A 15,895-nucleotide genomic window follows, 5' to 3' on the forward strand; every position below is an offset into this window, starting at 1 on the left:
CGCCCCTGCGTGATCGGCTGTTACATCGACGCAACTTCGCCCCTAAAGGTCGTAAGTGACTCTTGGTGGTCCTCCGCATCTTGCGATCACAAAAATGCGCCTCCTTCCGATCTGCAATGTGGTCATACCGGAGTTTTCACAACTTACGAACGCACTCGCCATCGCTTCTACTGGTACGGAATGTATAATTTTGTTCGCTAATTTGTTTCGCACTGCGCTGACTGTCAGCGCCGTAAATCGCCGCCTTTCCACTCGCCTGGTGCACTTCGGCCACTTCCGTGCCCTGCCAAACCTTTCGATCGGGTTGGAACTTTATTTGTATGGCCCACTATATCGATAAAGATAGATGGCAATTGGTGGATCATATAGTCACTGTGGACCATTTAACACGCTACGCTGCAACCGCCGCCCTTCCAAGTGCCACTGCGCGGGACGTAGGGTCATTCGTCTTCCGGCGCTTCATACCTCGACATGGTGCACCTCGAGAACTACTCAGTGACCGAGGTCGAGCCTTTATATCAGAAGTCGTCGCAGCTCTAGTTTCCAAATGCCACACTGTTCATCGCAAGACCACGGCATACCGACCACAGACTAACGGGCTCACATGTATAGAGATTTAACTGCACCATCGGCGATATGGTCGCGATGTATGTGACATCTGATCATGCTAACTGGGGCCACATTTTTCCATTCATAACACTAGCATACAAGACCACAGCACAGTCCACCACCGGATTTTCACCTTTCTTCCTCTTCTATGAACACGAACCTTTCACACCATCGACACTCTCCTTCCATACTGTCCTGACGCATCCGAATGCCCACCTGCGTCTGAAGCTGCCCGACAAGCAGAAGAGTGCCGCGAACTGGCACGCATCTTCACGTCACAAGAACAACAGCGCCAGAAGGAAACAATGCCGGCTCTCCACGAAGCCACAGCTATTCCCCGGGATCTCTTGCATGGCTGGTTGTTCCTTAACAAACCCATGGCCTTTCCTCAAAACTCTTCCGAAAGCACGAGGGTGCTTACCGCGTTTTGGAGCAAACCTCCCCGGTGAAGTTTCTAATTGAGCCAGTTTGCCCATCTGACGACATGCGCCGGCGTGAACGTGACATCGTCCACGTGGCCCGCCTCAAGTCGTATCATAGATAGTCATCTGTCTCCAAGCTCTTAGGTCGCCAGAATGACTCTTTTTCAGTGGGGGCAAATTGTTAAGAAGAAGATGCATCGTTGGCAAGCAGAATCGCTAGCGCTTGGGTACTGGGTTCTTGGCTCCTCTCGCTCACCTCGCTCTGATCATCACCGGCATCTGACTAGACGCTGCTGTGTTCCGATTCTGTTTTGTACGTGGAGCCGCCATCGCAGCCCACGTCAATAAACCCCTTTTCAACACCATACACCGTTCGTCAGTGCTTCGAAACTTTAGCGCGTTCTCGTTATCAGTGGCGAGATGGCGCGATGGCCTCGTGTTCGACCGTGTTCTCAAAGCCGCCGCTTCCACGAAGCGCCGCCCCCACGGTCCCACGGAGCGTGGTCTCTCCTGCGCATGCGCTTACCAGACTTCTAATTCGAGAAAGGACGAAGGTCACTTCGCACGCTGCCGTGGCCGCGCTTACGAAAGGAGCGCGCTGCTGACACACAACTCAGGAAGAATTGTGACAGTTATTAGTCCACGCTCATCATGTGTTTGTTAATTTTGTGCGTGCGTTCTGCTTGAGCTGTGCGCAGCAAGTTTTGAGCTGATTGCCTTTCTTGAGGTGACTTTGTAATTTGTTGCTATTGCTGAAACAATGCACAATAAACGCTCAACTACCTCGGTAAAGACACGTTCCACTTTTCTATTATGCCGATTCATATTGAGGGAAATCAGCCACGTTTTTTAAACAAGTTAGCTTATTTAAGAAATTACCAAGGGATATTTACACTATTCATATATGTTAAATAGGGCCTTGCAAACACTTTTTCAAGTAGCCATGAAATGAACTCACTAAAGGATTTCAATAAAGTGAAATGCTGGCCCAGTTGGTAAACATAATGGGGAAATAATGCGTCTTTCCTGTCAAGTGCTTTTCCCTCTACCTTGTGCGCTCATATATTTCCACATCACTAAAAGAGCTTGTGGCCCTACTAATTCACCGCTGCAATTTTTTTTCTCAATAATCTGTCCATTACCAACAAAATTACAAAGATTTGTCGAATGCTGCGATTGGATTCTCTCTTTTCTCGTCCTGATGACAGCGCTGGAAGCTAAGCAGGGAGAAATGGCATGGGGGAGGAGGTACGTCACGCGTACTTTGTGACCTTTATTCCTTTCTCTCTATTTCTTCTTTTCCTTCGAATATGGGGCTCATCAGTACGATCGCGCGCGCATGCGTGCACAAGTAACGGCCTCCCGCGGCGGCCTCAGTAACGAACGAGTGCGACATGCTAAAATGAGCCAATGGCTGATACAATGGCTGTGACGAGTGATTTTTGAGATTTTAGTGCAATTTGTTGAGAGAATTAAGAGGAAGCAACTTTTAGCTGATTTTGAGAATTTATTGCGAATTCGAAGCTGCGTGCTGCGCTATAATGCTTGGCTCGCGTGTTCTCGTAGGCTTCGACTGCCGATCGACAGCGTTTTCTGACCATGCTCAAAAAGTGTTGCAGGGCCTCTTTAGATTGGTTTGAGCCCGTTGTACCTCCTGCTGATGTTGGCCACCTGCATTTTCTTTTTGTTGTTTTCATATATAGGTCAACAACTTTTAAAAATATGGCCAAAGGACCCAATTACACCGACGGATCCGTCTCGGCAGACAGCTCCACAGGTGATGTTGCAATTCCGGCGTACCAAGTCACCATAAAGTTCAAAGTGTCTCACAGGACATCACCATGCAGCAGCGGAGCTTGCCGCCTTACGGGCTGCGATACTCTATATCGCGGAAGCTCGGCCTCAAAAATGGGCTGTGTTCTGCCACTCTAAGGCACCCCTTCAGAACTTGCAATCAGCTTTACGACAAAGGGTGCATAAACAACTAGTAAATAAATTCAGAGAAGTGCTTCACAAAGCTCTATCGAAATTACATGACGTCCATGGTGTTCCAGTGGTTACCGGGACATTGTGGCATTGTCGGCAATGACCTTGTTGATACAGCCCGGTCCGCCCACCAGGACGCCCAGACAACCCCTATCCCCTTCTCGAGAACCGACGCTTCAAGGGGCCTTCACTCGTCGCAAGCGTGGCTGAGTGACCCCAGTGCAGGAACCATCGCCTACATAAATTGACTTCATCAAGAAAGCTTCAAGTTCCATCGGACCTCTCCCACCTGTATGCAACTTTAATGTGCCACCTGTGGTTAAGAGTAGCTTTCACAAAGGCGTAATCTTTTATAGGAATGGCGAATAGCTGCAGATGTGAGTCGTGCGATAGTGACGAGACAATAGAACATGTACTGAGTTCATGTAATCGTTTTGCGCAACAGATAAAGAGGGATAAAAAGGGCAGAAAAGTAAAGATTGAGAAAAAAGTAAAAGATTGGGGGCCAGTTAAAGAAGTCCGTGGACGGGGCCCCAATCGGCGAGCGCGGTATTTATTTGTAGCTGCTCACTTGACTTGCGTGTGTGCCAAAGAAATCTGTAGTGTGATTGCCCTAAATGCTTAATACCAGCTGTGAATTTCGCTGTCTTCTCTCTGTGTGGACTGTGTATTTCTGCATTGGCGGTTGCAAGAGCAACACAGCGAATGCTGAAGCACGTTCGAAGTGAGTGGCTCGGGGCAAGTGAGCTTCCGGGTTTTTTTCGCCGTGTTTATTGACATTTGGTCACAACTCATACAGGCCGTGTTTCAGCTGGTTCACAATTTAAACGATGGGGATTGCTGAGGATAAGACAACCATGGTACAAAGAGACAGAAACAGAGAATCTGTTAGGGAAACACACGACAATGTTAAAGCGAGGAATAAAAAAACAGCTTATATAAATATCCTAGAACAGATTACGCACCTAGATTAATAAAAAAAAACATTCCAGTACACACGCAATCGGACGCACGGCCATGCATGTACACACATCACGCACACAAACGCACGAGTTCGCACACAAACCAAAAACAAAATTTACGCATACAACCACAGAAATGCAACGGGAAACACCGATGACAAAATAATAAACTAAAAAAGACAATCAGTGGATCTTCACCCCCTGTGTTCTTTTATTTTCGAGGCTTCCACGAATAACTTGGCAGCCGAACTCCATGAATGTTTAGCCACTATAATCGAGTTGCTGTAAGCAGAGGGAGATAGACCCAATGTATGCAAGCTTTCTGTGACTATGCACGTGCGATCGATTTAATGAAAGCAGCGTCAACTGACGCTATCCGGTGCAACGTTCTCTGCAACCGCAACCAGTATTCGTATCCATACGTGTGCACCCCCTCTCACTTCCCGTCTATTAAGTTGTTCTTGCGCTGCGTTGTAATTGTAAGGACCTCAGTGGAAGTGTGTTGAGGGGGTGGGTGCAGTGCTATGAATTTTGGCTGACATTTCCAGCCTCCTTCCTAATGGTGGAGAGTGTACAAGCCTACGTTAGTGTAAATGACGTCACCTCGAAGGGTCACATGTCCTTAATGGTTGCTGGTGCCTGGTTGCTGCGATCGATCGCACCAGTTCTGAAGGTTACACTACACCCGTCCTCGCGATGTGGCGATCCCGATTTTGACCTGATGTTGTTTATTTGCAAGTGATTTTCAATTATATTCTTCTGGGTTGCCTAGAATGCACTGGAAAGATGTGTTTCCACCAGTATACCTCAGAAGAGATTAGTTGAGAACTATAACGGCATATGTATGCGGGTCTAGAATTTTTCATTTGCTTCAGAACAACTCACGCTTCTCGAAAAATGAGCACGCATATAGTAGGCAAGCCGAAGTTTGCGAAACGAAGCTGTGGAGAAAATGGGCTTTTATATATATATATATATATATGTTATAAAAAATGCGTTTTCTCGAAGGACAGCAGCCAAGACATGCACCGCATGCGGCATTCTTCTTAAACATACTACATCATGTTGCAGCAATAAAAAAAATCTAAACACACTTCCTCTTTTGTTCTAGCACGTACACACGTGGAAAAAAAGCTAAAATAAAAAAAGTTACAGTCCTTGGTTTCACTCACGTTTCGCACTTGAAGTCCAGCAAAGCGTGTCAACTATTCACACAACTACTGAGCAATTATAAACATTAAAGCACTCACAGACACAAAGATGCGTGCACTGAAATAAACATGCGCACTTTGCATGACTGACCAATAACAAAAAAAAGCGGTCACAATTGCAGCAAAAAAAAAAAACACGTAAGAAAAATACTGCAAGAAATGGAAGAAATAGGTGCGGCAATTGTTTAAACTAGGAAAAAAAAGACCAAACAGAAACGTGCGGCACCCCTTCGGAAGGGCCACGTTTCCCGCTTGGAAGACCATACACGGGACAGCCGAAAGAGAAGTCACAAGTGAATACAGCACGCTCGCCATCAAAATAGAGTACATCGCTACGGTGGCGCATACAAGCGAAATGCTTGTTTTCTACTGTGACCTATTAACATATAAGCACGACCAACCACACAGACTCCGCTGGAGTAGACATTGGCACCCGGTAAAGCTATCGAGAAAAGAAATATACAGGGCTATAAATCAGAACCACGGAGAAAATGTGACAGTCAAATACAAAAGCAATCACAAACACATTCAAATACAAACACAGTCCCGTTCGCTGACGCCTTTTGTTCCATCCTAGAGGTACACACTGCGCGCATGCACGCTTGTGTCGTTAAAATGCACGCAAGCAGCCTTTACCGCACCTATATAGAATCGCGCGCGCACCTTATTACATAACACAAATGACGCAGCTAATACGTTCGTCGCCCCGCTAGACCACAAACACACACACACACGCACACACCACAGTGGCACGAGCACATTTTGTTGGCTTCCGTTGGACCCCCTGCTTGGCAACTGCGTCTCGTCGTCCTTTCTGTGTTCATGGCTCCTCTTGTGTGTTGTATTACGCTGCGGCGTTTGAAGCCCGTCACTTTGACTCGCAAATTTTTTTTTTTTTCATTTTTTCTCCGATGCACGTCTTGTAACGCTGGCACGGCGGTTGAAATTTATAGTGTCCACGCGCACAGACTGGGAAGGGGAAAAAATGAGGAGGAGGAAGGAAGGGAGTAATGGAGAACGGTGTCCCATATTTTGTTGTATCACAGTGTTCCTCTCGTGCGCGGTCGGGAGGTGTATCTAAGAAGCGGATGACGCGTACGCAACGACGACGTCACCGAGACGTACGCTATTCCGCTTGTTGATAATGATCCTCATTAGTTGACTGCCAGGCCGTGACCGACTACGTCGAGGACCCAGTGCTTCGCGTGTAGGATGCTGCCCTCATCCAACGCGTGCAGCGCCGCCGTGGTATTGCCGTCGCCTCGTTCCGAGCATAGCCTCTGAATCGTCGGCTGCGAGACCCAGCCGCGCAGCTCCCATTGGCTGTGATGACTGGTGCACATTAGGGCTACCGTTGTGGTGTGCTGCAAAGAGAGTGTGGAAACCACGAGTGAGGTTGGCATTAGGAAGTCTCCCGCAGCATCTCAGATGTTTAATTGGTGTTGCACTTAATTTCTGGTTATCAACCAGAATTTAATGGGAACAATATGCAGTAACTGTCACATCTGGATACACATTCAACAAAAATTCATACGTTAATGTCGCCATGTCTTCTTGGCCTACATGTGACCAAAGCTGAGGATACCAGGGGATACTATAGGGTGTGATGGGGGGAGCTGTGTTTTCTTGCTCGAACGAGAGCATAGCTCAGCACCCCCAAAGACGGAGTAGAGTAATGACAAAATGGAATACAAAGGATGTAAAAGGTTTGAACCAAAAGTGCAAAAAGGTAAACTAATGAAGATAGCTCTATTTTTGCCTTATACCTCGTATCCGTTCAATGTGCATGCCATTGACTGGCTACAGTTACTACGATAAACCTGCCATGGTCCATTTCATGGCATGTGTTACTATCTTAACATCTAGAATGTGCAGAAAGAATTTCGAAGCATATTACCTGACATAGAGGCGTTGTATGATTCAATCCCTGTATGCATAGTGTGTTGCCATCATGTTCAGCGTGGTCGATGTGACAGTGTGAAGTCGTCATGACGTGGACAGGTGTAACGACCAGCCGATGTGCATGATCTGGAAGAAAATGATTTATTTATTGTAAGGGAATTACTAGCAGCCTAATTGTAAGATATGAACTTCCATAACATATTTCAGTGAGTCTTGCACATGGTACCTCTGAAGTAAGTAAAGCACCTTTGTAACAAAGTGCTATGAATCTTTAACATGCTTCGCTATACCGTCCAATTGTTTGTAATTGTAGCATTCCGAGACCCTCCCACTGTAGCTGTTACATAAGACATAGAGGAATTCGTTGCCACTTTGCCGTAGCAGCATGCGCTGCAGAGGTGTTTGACTGTACCGACGGTACTCTATGGAATCGCTACGATATGGCACGCTTTGCCGAACTTGTCACCATGGTTAGCACAGAGTGCTATCTTGACATCCCTTGACATGTAGTACTGGCACGAACAAGCTTATTTCGAAACACACACGCACAGGAAAATACATATAAAGGCTACGTGTGCATAACTTACGAAACAGCTATACCTGGCATCGGAACTTTTGAAGCTATCTACGTGTCCGTATACAAGCCTTCTTATCTCTTCCTTCTTCCGTTGAAATAATAATTGTGCCTGTGCTGACACTTTATTAAAGACGATAGTTTCTCTTGAGAACCTAAGACGCAAAAATTTTTGCGTCTTAGGTTCTCATTTACATTTGTCTTACATTTGTCTGTTTGTCCACGCTTACCGGCATTCGGTACTTGAAACGGCCGACCCCATCCGCAGTGACCACCAATGTTGCTCAAGGTTGAGCGTTCATGCTTGTGCAATCGTCAATTAAAAAGCGATTATTGCGCATGTCTGGGGCACCATAACAACACGCATATATTCTGCATATGCATCTCTTACTAGAAAACGCACACATAAGTAATTTTAAGGACCGCAGCACTTATCACGCTGCACTTAGGTACCATGCAACGCTTGCAGGGAACGAGGAGTGTTTCCAACGCTTTGCTATGACGAGATGGTGGTGGCACCTACCCGTCGCCTCCCGTTCTACACCTTATCACCTCCGAGACGGGCGCGCACGGCCACCCGCTTGGTTTCCAAAAGAAACTGCCAGATGGCGCTCATGTCTCACGTGTGACGTGACTTGATGCGCTCGTTCGCCTCCGCTGCACACTCGAGGCACTCTAACGCACCGCCTCCGTAATACCATTCACCGATTTTCTTGTGCAGAACATCAAATAAATGTTTTGTTAACTCTCTCTACACGCAAGACTATCGCCTTTCGACGACATATGCAGATTACATGCAGTTACAGGGCCATTTTTTGCAATGAAAGTCACACAGAATTTTAAAATAGAGCGCCAAGGCCTTTAGTATTTACCCGCTGAACCCATCACCATATAGCTAAGACACATCCAATCGCGAGTGTTGTACTTGAGTGTTGTAATAGAATCAAAGAAACTAAGTGTCTTAGTAGACGTTATGTAATACTCTTGGCCACAATGTTCGAGAGCTACCAAGGCGGCGCTACCCAACACGGTGGCGTTCTAGTGGTTAAGGCGCAAAACTGCTGACCAGAAGGTCACGGGATGGAATCCTGGCCGCGGCGGCCGCGTTTTTGATGAAGGCGAGACCGCTTGGGGCCCGTGTGCTTAGATTTAGGTGCAAGTTAAATAACCCCAGGTAGTCTAAATTTCCGGATTCCTTCACTACGGTGCCCCACCTCGCAGTCACATTGATTTTGGGATGGTAAACTTGAACAGTTATTGCAAGGCGACTCACCTGCTGTGGATGTTACCATTCCAGCGATTACGCAGCTCTTCGGCTTTGCTTTCTTATCTGGAAGGCATATGGGAGCGGCCTGGTCGGAGACCTGTACGGTGCGATTCAGGCGTACTAGTGCCACGTCCGGTTGCCGAGACATGTTCAGTCCGTGGTTGAACAGAATGACGCTGACGGAGTAATGCGGTGTGGATGATGCGTTGTGCGACAGCAGGAACCGGAACGTCCAGGAGCCAGCGTCACTGCGACGTTTCAAGATAGAAGGACGTTTCGGGTTTATATATAGTGTCTCCATTTCAATGTTGCGAATAAATTTATAACATAAAGTATAACACTTTTTTCTTTCTGTGTGATGCATCCTTGTAGTTGCCCTTGGGGTTAAATATTGCCTTGTTAAATAATATTGTTAAATAATCCCTGCCCTATACTGTTACTCATTCAGACTTGTTCCATTACTGTTTAGGCCAAGATTAAGACGACGACAGTTATTGAGAGTAGTGGCCCGTGATGCTGCACTTTAAGAACTGCTTCTTCTCCAATTTTACTCCTGGAAGACACGAAACCAGAGACCCAAGTTGATTATAAATAAACTAAAGCAGAAATTGAAAGGCAGTTCATTGCCAGAGGCACGTCACCACTTTATTTTCATTTTTTGGTTCATTGTCCACCTAAAAGAGAAAGATGGGGGAGGCTGTACGATAAAACTAGCCCCCTCCTTCCCCCACCTCAACAATGGAGAACCCTACGCAAGCCCAAGCGGGCCACACACGGACGGTGATGCGTTGGTTTACCTTTCGTTCAAGCAGGGCGCGGAAGCCAGGAGCCAGCGATTTGAAATCAGGTGAGCAGGGCAGTGTCGGTCCTTTGAGGACAGGACACCGATGGATGGCCAGTGTTCGGAATGACCAGCATCCGTTATACCGGACTCAGAGAAATTGCCGGAAGAGGCCACTAGCGTTGCGTTCCAGTGCCCGCACTCTGAAAAGTAAAAGAAAAAAAATGGATCGAACGAATTATATTCTATTTTGTCCATGATGCAGCGAAAAGACGTGGCCTCGAATTCACAAAAAACATCTGACACAAAAATTGTAAGAGAATATTCAGCGAAAAGACGTGGGCTCATATCCAAGAAAAAAACATCTTATACAAAGGAATATGTAAGAGAATATTTTAGTCAATCAAGATGTGAGACATTAGCGAAATCGGCTGGCCAATGGGGAAAAACGCTTATGAGGGAAAGGTTTTGTGATTTCGGCCACTTGTATCGGGTTTCATGTATTCAGGCAATAAATAATACATTGAACTATGCATCCGTCACACGCAATTACGGTCTACTCTAACGTAAGTCTCTCTTACAATAAGACAAGTCGAAACCCCTTCACACGTCAAAGCGAGTTAATTACGACTCGAAACTGTTGGTTTACATGACCCATTAGTAAACCATAAAGGGACACTGAGGTCAAACAACAGAGTATGTCCGAGTGAAAGCTCAATGTATAACAACGTCTAAAACAATAATATTATCAACGACAGTGTCCCGCTTACCGAGAAATTAATGCAAATGCACAATAACACAAGTGCCGCAGTAGCACATTCGCAAAATGATTACGATGACGCTAGAGTTACAGCCTACAATCAATCTCTAGTAATCAAACTAGCTGTACTAAACAAAGAAGTATTCGTGCATCAAGATATGCGATAAAATGATGCTTGGTCGTTTCTGTTTGATTCACGGAAAAAAATAACAGCAAGACGTTACTATGCAAAATGGCGCTAGTGACTCAAAAGTTCAATTTTCGCCTGGTTAAACTGGAGAGGCTGTGCCATCTAGCGGGGCCCAGTTGAACTAAGCCCACCTACCATCTCGGAGACCATGGCAGGAAATTGTTCAATGAACATTGCTGTTGCGGCTACTAGCGTTGGCGACCGAGCAGTAAAGCCGGGCAACGTTGTGCACGGCAACAATGACGTACTAAGTTCCACTTGAGGCGGGTAATTTGAAGTGTGCTAATGCGATGCGGACCACTAAAACATGATTTTATTTCAAATATTCGATTCTTTTGCACAAAAGTAGCACTACGAGGTTTCTGGACCATTACTTCTGCATTAAACATTGATCTAATATTTGCCTTTGGTATCCGTTTACTCTCAGCATCCATGATACGCTTTAAAAAGAGTGATTTTTTGCAACTTTTAATACAACGGAAATGCGTTTGGTGAAAAGTTTCTCATGATCTATGGTGCATATGTAGCGAATCGCGGCAGATCGGGCAAATATTATTGCCAACTTTATTATGAAAGTTCAAACTGCCTGCACAAACGAGTTACTTCATGCTCAAGAAAAATAGTTAGGATTTGTCACAAGAACGTACTGACCTGACGAGTAAATTTGGTCGTCGTTATAATGTTTGCCGTTCTCAAGGAAAAGGAAGGTGAGATAAAGCAGCGATTCTAAACATTCTAGAATGTGGCATATGTATGCTACCATAGGAACAAGGACACAAACAAAACATTCTTGTTCATCTATCTATCTTCTCTAATGTTTTGCGACGGTGTTCTCAAGATCATGTAGATAAAGTCACTCGAAAGTGAGAGGTGACGACGGAATTACTGATAAAGCTATCGACCACTCCTGGTTGTTGCATTTTCACGTAATCACCATTCAACAGCACACACTTATCCGGTACAAACATTTTTTTTCTTGTCAGCACTGCGCAGTTCATTCAAGCGATCCTCCTCAATACACACTGAAGATGTATTTAGTATAGTCTGCTAAAAGTTACGATGTGGGATAGCTATGCTGGTAAATTGTTTCTGTAATGCATTGAAAACGAGCAAATAATGTGTTTGCGGTTTTGAAAAAAAAAAATACGCCCACACTGATCGAGAGACGGCAGAGCTACATTGAAAAAAATTCGGTAGATCCAATGTACGTGGGAATCGACGTTATGCGAAGCATGCGGAGGGAAGGTGACCGTGTTGCAATTTTCGTTTATTGAACGACACGTCGTGAAATGACGCCTAATATATGTACAAATGTTGCACGCACAGGCATATGTTGAAGAGTTGCAGATGTTTTTATAATCAGTTGTTTGCACTTGTGCAACGATGCCAGTGGGAACGTGTGTATTAGCATAATTGAAAATTTTGTTGAAGCGCAATAAAAAACAGATGGACAGAAAAGGCTGACAAGGACAATACTTGCTCTCACAACTGAAGTTTCAGTTGTCTGAAAAAGAATTCAAAGTCGTTCGGTGGGCTTTCGCGCATGTGCATCAGGATAGGGTGCCACAGAAACCACTCCTATCAGAATTAAAAAAAATGTCCGTATTATGTGACATTTGTTATATTTTGCATGTACTAGGTGTCGAGATACGCGCATTTTTTTTTCATGCAGCACAATTGTAGCTTGGCTAGCACACACATCTCCTCTCTTTCGGAAGTGGCAAGATTCCACTATCTCACGTGTTGGGCCAACTGGCCCAACTTGCCATCTAGCTGCGTATCAGCAACATAGGAAGTTGATATGAAGCGCTGATGCTCGCGAGGATGCTGGCCCTGGACACTGCTACATAAATCAACTTCAGCGCATGGTACCTAACCACAATTGACGTTAACCCGATGCGACGGCTGTATCAAAGGAGCACATATGTGGTGTCTATAAAATTGGGTAGGCAGCACGGCAACCACTATTTACGTTTTACAAATATTAGCGTAGTAGTAGAAAAGTAGTTCGGAAACCTGGCGTAGCTCTGTGGTAAAATGCTTCATTGCCAGGAAGAATACTTGGGTTCGATTCCAGCTGGGACCCTGACATTTATTCTTTGCATTCGTCGGGTCGACGCTACCGATGTCGAGTATTTCTCAATGATCACGCGTCAAAATTGCCCATGTGTCTTCTTGTCGTTCCTGGGTAGATACTAAGTGCCAATCACCTTTGGCACATACCCGCTCACCAGTGCCACATATCGGCCCGAGGGTAAGTGCCAGCGTCTGGCGGCAAGTGTTTGACAATGTACGCGGCGGAATCGTGGAAATATTCAAGTCTTGACCGCCGCATCATATTCGTCGAACCATTTTATATTTTACCCTGCCATGCTAATTTTGGTTCCCGCCAAGTTGAGGGAGTGACCATGAGAGCAGCCAAACATAAGCGGCTAGATAGATGGATAGATACGCCCAAAGTCGCCGAAGTTCGCTAAGAAATGCTTCGCATTTAATAATCTTACCGCAGAGATGAACTCTGATTACCATAATACAGCAATATTGCTTCAAAGAGCTATAGATGGATGAAAACTTTAATAAATCATAACGATTATAATCTATTATAAAATATATATGCACTCAACCTGTCGTGGGCTATAAGGAGAAAGCGACCCATAGGGTACTAAAAAATTTCTGAACTTGTGATGGCACATTGATGTTGGCACGAAGGTACAGGCACGAGAGTAAAGATTCGGTCATTAATATTCTTCTCCAGTAACCAATGTCTACCAGCCAAGTAGAATATATTTAACTGATCGCTGCTCAACAAAATCCTTTGAAGTTTGCACCGTAAACCTCTTAGTGCGTGGATTTGATTGATTGATTGATATGTGGGGTTTAACGTCCCAAAACCACTCTATGATTATGAGAGACGCCGTAGTGGAGGGCTCCGGAAATTTAGACCACCTGGGGTTCTTTAACGTGCACCCAAATCTGAGCACACGGGCCTACAACATTTCCGCCTCCATCGGAAATGCAGCCGCCACAGCCGGGATTCGAACCCGCGCCCTGCGGGTCAGCAGCCGAGTACCTTAGCCACTAGACCACCGCGGCGGGGCGTGCGTGGATTTGAGGAAAGGCCTGAGTGTTGTGAAGCTTAGATATGAAAGCTCCTCAGTTTGGAATGTTTCTGCCGCTCTGATTGATTGATATGTAGGATTTAACATCCTAAAACCACCATATGGTTATCAGAGATGCGGTAGTAAAGGGCTCCGGAAATTTTGACCACCTGGGGTTCTTTAACGTGCACCAAAATCTTAGCACACAGGCCTACAACATTTCCCCCTCCATCGGAAATGCAGCCGCCGCAGCCGGGATTTGAACCCTCGACCTGCGGGTCAGTGTCCGAGTACCTTAGGCACTAGACCACCACGGAGGGGCTGTTTCCACCGCTCTAAAGGAGTTTCAAAACAGGATATGATTTTCCTAATGCCCAAAGAGAGAGAGATATATAAAAAATAAGGAGAAAGGCGGGGATGTTAACCAGGGCTCAGCCCCGGTAGGCTACCCTGCACTGAAGAATAAAAGAGGGCAAAGAAAAGTTATAGGGGAGGAGAAAAAAGGTCCCTGACTGGGCCAACGAGTAAACAGTTTCACATCGCAAACGATGAAACAGGCGGGTGCCTTTGAGAAAACGCAACAGCGCTTTCGTTGCCTTTCGGAATTGGGATGGGCAGTGCCATGGTCCCAATACTTTTTCGACCGTGAAATCACTTCTGTCCAGTTGATTTAGAACACTGCGCAGGTGAAGCCTCTTGTTTGTGTACGCCGGGCAGTAAGATAAGAGGTGTTCAGTAGTCTCATCGATGGCGCAGTTGTTGCACTCCGTGCTGTCGGTCATTCCAATCTTAAATGAATGGGTATTGGTGAAGGCTACTCCCAGACGCAGACGGCACAACATTGCACGTTCCAACCTGGAAACACCAGAGAGGGTAGCCCCATTCGTAGAGATGGATCGAGAGAATATAGTCGATGATGTGTGAGCCGTGATGACTGCCACTTCTGGAGTGCCATGTTCAGTGCCAGCTTACTTAGGTCACTCCTAAGTCTGAGTCAATCCTAGATAAATCTACGGGCACAGGGTCTGTTTGTACATGTGCATTTCTGGCTGCTTCATCGGCGATGTCGTTGCCGAAGATACCGCAATGACTTGGTATTCACTGGAACACAACGTTGTGTGCTTGTTCCGTGGCATAGTGCAGCATTTTTCTGATCTCCTATACCAGTTGTCCGTACGACCCGCGACGAAGTGCCGACGAAAGACATTGTAGAGCCGCCTTGCAGTCGCAGAATACTGTCCATCGAATAGCCGGTTGTTGCTTGATATAATAGATGGCACCTCGCAGGGCAACAATTTCCGAACCAGTCCATGTGCTCACGTGACAAAGTTTGTAAGTGATGTTGATGTGTCGCGACGGAACGACAGTAGCGCCGGTTGAGCTAGTCTGGGTGGTAAATCCATCCGTGTATACGTGAATTCTGTCAGCGTAGAAGGTGTGCGAACAGTCCAGAGTAGCTTGTTTCAAGGCCAAGGTTAAAAGAACTTTTCTATTACTTATTCCTGGGATGGATGGAACGTCGGGTTGTCGTAGGCTCCACAAGGGGGACGGCGAACGCGCCGAAGGTATAAAACCGGATGGTAGCAAAGCCCGGTGGGAACTGACGACCTTAGAGAACGACACCTGCGGTCGTTGTTGTGGCAGAAATGCCAAATGGCTCGATACCATCCGTGAAATGTGCCAAATATGTGCTGTCAGCACGTCGGTTGCGACGGAGGTCGTAAACGGATGATCCCAAGCCACTATAACTGTTCCAGCGGTTGAGGTAGTTCGTGGTAGGCCGAGACAAACACGTAGTACCTGTGTTTGCACGCCCTAAAGTGCTCGAATGTTTTACTTGCAAGTTTAGTAAGCAGAGAAGAACTGGCGGAAGCTCTCCCAGAAACAGTCAGTGTTTCAATATGCGCTGATGACATCTGAGTCTGAGCATCATTGACACGCCTACAAGTTCGAGCAAGGATACAGGGCGCAGCGTCGCAAGCATCTGACTATCTTCGCACGCAAGGTCTAACCATTTCATCAGAAAAAAAAATGTGCACTAGTGGCCTTCACGCGCAAGGAGATGACAAGTTACTCGGTAAGCATTATTGGCCAGCCCATCTCTTACAAGCGTAACCATCGTTTTCTAGGTGT

At 46.1% G+C, this 15,895-nt stretch overlaps 1 protein-coding gene across 5 annotated transcripts in view; it reads right to left on the minus strand.

Moving 5' to 3' along the window:
- Window positions 1-5,950: 5,950 nt before the first annotated feature.
- Window positions 5,951-15,895, minus strand: part of LOC119170642 (uncharacterized) — a 314,953-nt gene continuing 305,008 nt past the window's right edge. For all 5 annotated transcript variants that reach the window (XM_075886974.1, XM_075886973.1, XM_075886971.1 and 2 more), the window contains 4 exons: window positions 9,731-9,917; window positions 8,940-9,181; window positions 7,088-7,218; window positions 5,951-6,554 (listed from right to left, as the gene is read on the minus strand). In XM_075886974.1, the coding sequence (XP_075743089.1) occupies window positions 6,345-6,554; window positions 7,088-7,218; window positions 8,940-9,181; window positions 9,731-9,917 (770 nt within the window). In that variant the 3' untranslated portion in view covers window positions 5,951-6,344. The remainder of the gene's footprint in view (window positions 6,555-7,087; window positions 7,219-8,939; window positions 9,182-9,730; window positions 9,918-15,895) is intronic.

The sequence above is a fragment of the Rhipicephalus microplus genome, chromosome 2 (genome assembly GCF_043290135.1).
Source record: "Rhipicephalus microplus isolate Deutch F79 chromosome 2, USDA_Rmic, whole genome shotgun sequence".
NCBI lineage: Eukaryota > Metazoa > Arthropoda > Arachnida > Ixodida > Ixodidae > Rhipicephalus > Rhipicephalus microplus.